This window comes from Crocuta crocuta, unplaced genomic scaffold, assembly GCF_008692635.1.
Source record: "Crocuta crocuta isolate KB4526 unplaced genomic scaffold, BGI_CrCroc_1.0 scaffold962, whole genome shotgun sequence".
NCBI lineage: Eukaryota > Metazoa > Chordata > Mammalia > Carnivora > Hyaenidae > Crocuta > Crocuta crocuta.
Window position 1 is genome coordinate 10264 of NW_027530526.1, and position 6869 is coordinate 17132.

At 39.7% G+C, this 6869-nt stretch overlaps 1 protein-coding gene across 1 annotated transcript; it reads left to right on the plus strand.

The window, feature by feature from the left end:
• The first annotated feature begins 297 nt into the window (after positions 1 to 297).
• LOC144234252 (olfactory receptor 52A1) lies at positions 298 to 1236 on the plus strand. Its single transcript, XM_077767514.1, has one exon. The coding sequence runs from the start codon at positions 298 to 300 to the stop codon at positions 1234 to 1236; it is 939 nt and encodes a 312-aa protein (XP_077623640.1).
• Positions 1237 to 6869: the final 5633 nt, after the last annotated feature.

Here is a 6869-nt window from a genome sequence, read left to right on the forward strand (position 1 = left end):
TCAGCCGTTTACTACTTTATCCACATCATCTGTGTGGTTCTAATGCAGTTGGGTGCCTTGTACAAGACTGCATAGTGTGCTACACTACTTATGGATGTCCTTCTTGAAAACAGTGAGGCATATCTATGAATCTGTCTTTTTCCTTTGATAATATAAGTGAGATAAATGAAATGATCTTAGAGTTCTGTCAAAATCACGGACTCATGATACGATGACCGGATAAAATCAGGAGTAGAAGAGAAGAGGGACACAAACTGAGAAACTTGTTTCATTTTCATTTGGAGGCCTGAAGGCATTATGTCCATTTCCAACATCACAGTCTTCATGCCTTCTGTGTTGACGCTAATAGGGATCCCAGGCCTAGAGGCTGTGCAGTGCTGGATTGGGATTCCGTTCTGTGCCATGTATCTCATTGCTATGGTTGGCAATACCTTGCTTCTGATCATCATCAAATCAGAGCGCAGCCTGCATGAGCCCATGTACCTTTTCCTAGGCATGCTGGGAGCCACAGATATTGTACTCGGCACAAGCATTGTGCCCAAGATGCTTGGAATTTTCTGGTTTCATGTGCCAGAGATTTATTTTGATTCCTGCTTGCTTCAAATGGGCCTCATCCACACGTTTGAGTGCATAGAGTCTGGCATCCTGTTGGCCATGGCCCTGGACCGTTATGTGGCCATCTGTTATCCACTGAGACATGCTGCCATCTTCACCCACCGACTAGTCATCCAAATTGGGACCGTGGTCACACTCAGGGCTGCCATTCTTGTAGCCCCATCTTTAGTACTGATAAAGTTCCGGTTTCAGTTTTACCATACAACCATCATTTCCCACTCTTACTGTGAGCATATGGCCATTGTGAAACTGGCTGCAGAAAATGTACAAGTCAACAAAATCTATGGCTTGTTTGTGGCATTCACTGTCGCAGGGTTCGACCTCACATTCATCACTTTGTCCTACATACAGATATTTATCACCGTTTTTCGCTTGCCCCAGAAAGAGGCCCGGTTGAAAGCATTCAATACGTGCATCGCTCACATCTGTGTCTTCCTCCAGCTTTACCTCCTTGCCTTCTTCTCCTTCTTCACACATAGGTTTGGTGCTCATGTTCCCCCTTATATCCATATCCTGTTTTCTAGCCTCTACTTACTGGTCCCCCCGTTTCTCAATCCACTTGTCTATGGTGCCAAGACCAAGCAGATCCGCACTCATGTGGCAAAGATGTTCTCTTCATAAAATCCACTAGCATGAAAACCTTCAGCCTTCTCCTTGATGCAATTGTAACAATCTCTCAAGACTGAGGAAAACAGGAAAATGCATGTTATTTGTGAGGCTTGAGTTTTCTACTTATTGTTTTGTGAAATTTGCCTGCCTTTTAGACACTTTTCACATCATAGCCCATGACACCTTTCATTCAGTGGGATTGAGATTTTACTAGGGAATGAGAATGAGAATTGTAGAAACGGCAATAGTGAATATGTATCATTTCCTCTTTTTCTTATTTTGCAGTTCCTGATTGAATTTTCTCCGTTAAGTATTCTTCTCCACAAGGATTCATAAATACATATTTCACAATAAGTTTAAAAGTACCCAAGCAAGGCTCATGGTCTTGGAATGTCCAGGTACTTAATGAAATCAAGTTGTTGATTCTAGTTGTTTCTGGATCATCCTCATCACCTTTAAAATACATGAGAGGAAGGGCTCCTGGATGGCTCAGTTCATTAAGTGTCCATCTTCGGCTCAGGTCAAGATCTCATGGTTCATGAGTTCAAGCCCTGCCTTGGGCTCTTTGCTGAGAGCACAAAGCCTGCCGGAGATTCTCTCTCTCTTTCTCCCTCTCTGCCCCTCTCTCACTTGTCCACTTCCTTTCCCTCTATTAAAACAAATGAATAAACGTAAAAATAATTAACGAGTAGCATGTTTTTTTTGTTCTTATTCAAACAAAAAAATCCAAACAAGGAAGCAAATGACTGTATGCAAACTAATGATACATAGTCTTCACATTTCAGTATTTCCAGGGTCATTCAGGGCAATCAGGTGTAAACATCAGGAACAATCCGGTGCTCTATTTAACACTGAAGCAACCGTTTTCTGCCTAATATCTTTATTAATTCCTTAAGTCTTTTCTAATCCCTACACAATTTTATGCAGTACTAAAGTATAGAAGCATCATGACAGATGTGACACAGTATTTATGCTTTTTGGGTTTATAGCCATTATAGCTTAATATTACTGGGAGAAAGAGAGAGACAGAGAAAGAAAATGACAGAATTAATAGAGGTACTTATGGAGTATGGGTTTAGCCAAGAGAGTGAAGCATTGAAATCCAGAGGATAGCAGCCATCTGTAGAATTATTTTTATTTTCTTTGACTTTTAATTACAAAGTCTGATTCCTCTTTTAAGGTATTTTTTTTTTAATTCCTGTAAGTAAACAAACTCCATTATATTAGTTTGATGTGCAATATAGTGATTCCACACTTCCTTATATCCCTCTGTGCACATCATGACCAGTGGACTTCTTACTCTCCTATGCAATCACCTATGTAACCCATCCCTCCACCCAGCACCCTGCTGGTAACCATCAATGTGCTCTCTATAGTAAGAGTCCATTTCTTGATTTCTCTCTCTTTCTCTCTCTCTCTCTCTCTTATTTTTTACCCTTTGCGTGTTAGTTTTGTTTCTTAAATTCCACATACACGTGAAATCATGCTGTATTTGTTTTTCCCTGTAGGAAGTCTGATTCTTAAGAAATGACAGATGAACGGCTAGTAGGTAAGCACATACCATGCCGGGTAGATGATATTGGAGATTAAACAGAAAATCAAGAAAAGGCACAGTTTCTCTCACTGTAATGCACAACTTGCAGAGACAAGAAAACTGCAAATATCACGAATGGATATGCACACCATACAATATGGTTGAACTTTATTCTGAAAGCTATCATATCTGACCGGCAAGTTTTCACTCCAAAAAAAAGAGGCGTGTGTGTGTGTTATGTGTATATGTGTGTGTGTGTATCTATTTGACACATGGCATTGTAGCTTCTCAGGGGTATAAAACATCATGCTTTTTAGTCACTCAAGGTTATTGTATTAATGAACACATAAAATGTTCTGTCTAAATTAATGACTTGGGAACATAAGGCCTGTGGGCTGTTCCTGAAAACCTGAGCTCATAAATCATTTTAAAAAAGTTTGTGGAAAATATTCACTTGCGTGCAGATGTCCATACTCTGATTTATGACAGTTCAGTCAGTATGTAGATAAGAAATATTAGACGGCATGTCATATGGATGTAGATGCTCTGGCTTGTGTTATGAACTGAGCCTTATCAGTGACTACTGAGTTTGATCACTTTGTAAATTAGAGGCTATCCTGAGGCATCTTTTGAGGCTGTTTTAAATGTCAGTACTTATCAGATAGGATTTGCTTGGATTGGCAACAAGCAAAAGGGGTTGCTGTTCTTTAATAACAACTTCTTTGGAATAAAATTTAAAAAGCGTCGGAGGTAATTTCAATGTTCTAGGCAGAGTTCGGCAAACGCCTATGCAAATAAACAGCTTGGGCTATTGGGGGCCAAGAGACAATTGAAGACTATTTTATAGGCATTNAAAAAAGTTTGTGGAAAATATTCACATGCGTGCAGATGTCCATACTCTGATTTATGACACTTCAGTCAGCGTGTACATAAGAAATATTAGACGGCATGTCACATGGATGTAGATGCTCTGGCTTGTGTTATGAACTGAGCCTTATCAGTGACTACTGAGTTTGATCACTTTGTAAATTAGAGGCTATCCTGAGGCATCTTTTGAGATTGTTTTAAATGTCAGTGCTTATGAGATACGATTTGCTTGGATTGGCAACAAGCAAAAGGGGTTGCTGTTCTTTAATAACAACTTCTTTGGAATAAAATTTAAAAAGCGTCGGAGGTAATTTCAATGTTCTAGGCAGAGTTCGGCAAACGCCTATGCAAATAAACAGCTTGGGCTATTGGGGGCCAAGAGACAATTGAAGACTATTTTATAGGCATTTATATAAAAAGAGACAAAGCATATTTCTTATGGAAAAATTCTGATGAAATTCTATGTAATTATGTATCATTTACAATTCACCATAATACTAGTAATCAGAGGTGTAGTTTTCTGTAATGAAAGTCTACTAATCAGGAGAATGTGGAAATTCCCATCATAACTGGTCATTCTGAGAATACTACTGAATTTACAAAGCTTCAATAAAATAAAGTTGTAGAGAATGCTACTACAAGAGAATGAGTGTTAAACATGTGATAAAGAGCCATTGTGGATACAGATTTTCTCTCCAGAAGTGTTTCAGCGAAAGGAGGGTCACAGGATACTTGTTTACACATAACTCACTGGCATAGGAGCATACATACATTTACGCGTACTTTCGCTCTATTTCCAAACGAGGACAGCCGAAAGAAAGTGACAAAAGTACATTTAATTACTTATTTTTCACAAAAGTGTCTTTATTTCGTGAGGAATGTTAAAAATACACATTGCATATGTTAATTTGTCTACATCTACCCTGTGGGGAAAAAGAAATGAGGACAGCAGGGAGACTGCAAGTTGCAGAAATGGTTTCCGAGACATTAGATGTGGATGGACCCTAGAGGGCTTCATTATGAGCTGCTGGGTCGCTGGTGGCTGGGGAGAGGGGCTAGGAAAAGTCATGTTCAGACCTCCTTCTCCATGTTCACTGGGGAACATTACACTTGCCAGTTTGAGCTTAATAACGTTATGCTGTGTCTAGCAAATTATAGAGCTTCCTGTGCGCTTGGCTGGAGTATGCTCCCCCCAACATGATCTCAGACAGATTTACAAAAGAAGGCACAAGTCTGATTTGCAGGGACATGAGGAGAGCGGGATAATGCTATTCCAGAGCTGTCCACGTATGGGCAGGTGGCTGAGCAGCAAATGGATCAGAGTTCATGAGGTTTACAGCGGGTTGTTGTAGAGGGTGCAGATAGAAGAGAGACATTGCCAGCACAAGCACAAGTGAATGAGAGGAGAATCTCAGGATGAGGAAGAGTGGGTGACAGGTGAGTGATGACTGATGAGTGATGGTGCTATGAAGATTGACCACGGTATTCAGGTGTCTTGTAGAAACAGAACTGGCCCCCAACAACAAAGCATGAGGAAGTCTCTATACCTCAGGTCACCCAATAATATTTCACTACCAGCTTTTCCAATGGTTAACCACTCCATCCCACCACCTGTACCTGCCAGGTAATGTTCCTACATCAGTTCCTTACTCTTGAATATGTCAGACGGTATGACTGTGACTAAAGGATTTGTATTCTAATTCTGATTAGCTCTAGAAAGAAAACATCAATGAAAGAATCCATGATCTAGGAATCTCTAGGATTCAGATTGGGAAGCAAAGCTTTGGAAATCAAGGATTTAGTTGACTCATCTAGTCTACAGATAGGTCAGCTGATACAGACTTTCTTCTAGAACGGCCCCTGTTCGCTTGATGTTTAGCCACATAAACCACAGCTCTTCCTTCATTACTGACATTTTTGGTGACAATAAGTACATGATTAGATGGTCACGGGCTTGCTGACATAAAGCAATAGTCTAGGACCATATAGAAAAGAGTGAAAAAACTGACCCCTGTTTTTCAACAAATAGAAATTTTCTAATGTACAGCTTGAGGTTTTCTACTTTAAGATAATGTGAGTTTTACAAAGCAATGATCTTTTCAGATACAAACGTATCTGAGCTTCACTAAGAGCCCAGTTTTCAGAAAAGTCAGTAATCAGTGAATCGAGGTGATTACATTTTCTTTAATTGCTCTAGAGCCCTCTCCTCAATCATTTCCCATATCCCAAGTCGGCTCTCTGTCTTCCAGCTCTACTTCTATATTGGATTCCTGTTGAGAAACATGACTTTGCCCCCTTTGTTTTCTATTCATGTCGCGTGCCTGAGCTCATAAAAAATTCAAGTGTTCAAATGATAGAAAGAGATTCCTTACATCTAGGTATTCAAAAGGTGTATTGCAGAATGTCAGCTGTTTTAAGCACACCACTAAATTTCAGGAATTCAATTCTTCATATGTAGGCAAGAAAAATACGGTTTTACTACAAATGTAAAAATAGCCTGAAATTTTGACCCAGACTCACCAAAAGAGCACGGGTTGACACGATCTTTTCAGAGTTCTTCCTTTACTTTCTTCCAAAAGGACACCGGGGAAAGAAAGGCAACAGAGATAAAATCTAAGGGGGCCAAGCGGTAAGATACTCCTATTTATAAAGAACAAACAGGGTTACTGGAGAGTGTTGGGTGGGGGGATGAGCAAAATGGGTGATGGCCATTAAGGAGGCCACTTGTTGGAATGAGCCCTGGGTATTATACTCAAGCGATGGATCTCATTGCTGTATATGTTATCTAACTTGGAGATGCATTTAAAAAGCAAAATTATTATTTGAAAAGAAAAAAAAAACAACAAAAAATAAAGGCCTCCAGTCTTATATCGATACAAATGATATAGATAGATAAATATGTCTAAATATATTGTGCTCTTGGGTGTCACCTGTTTCTCTTCTCCCTCTCATAGGGAGATTTTTCACTTAATAAAAACAAATAAACAGCAAAAGGGGCTCCTGGGTGTCTCAGTTGGTTGAGCGTGCCACTCTTGATTTCAGGTCAGGTCATGATCTCATGGTTGGTGAGTTTAAGCCCCATGTGAGGCTGTACACTGATGGTGCAGAGTCTGTTTAGGATTCTCTCTCTCTCTCCCTTCTCTGTGCTCCTCCTGTGATCTCTGTCTCCGTATCCGTCTCTCTCTTTCTCTCAAAAAAAAAAAAAAAAACCAAAAAAAAAAAAAAAAAAAAAAAAAAAAAAAAA

Coding starts and splice junctions, on each gene's coding strand:
- LOC144234252 (XM_077767514.1), top strand. CDS start 298: ATGTCCATTTCCAACATCACAGTCTTCATGCCTTCTGTGTTGACGCTA.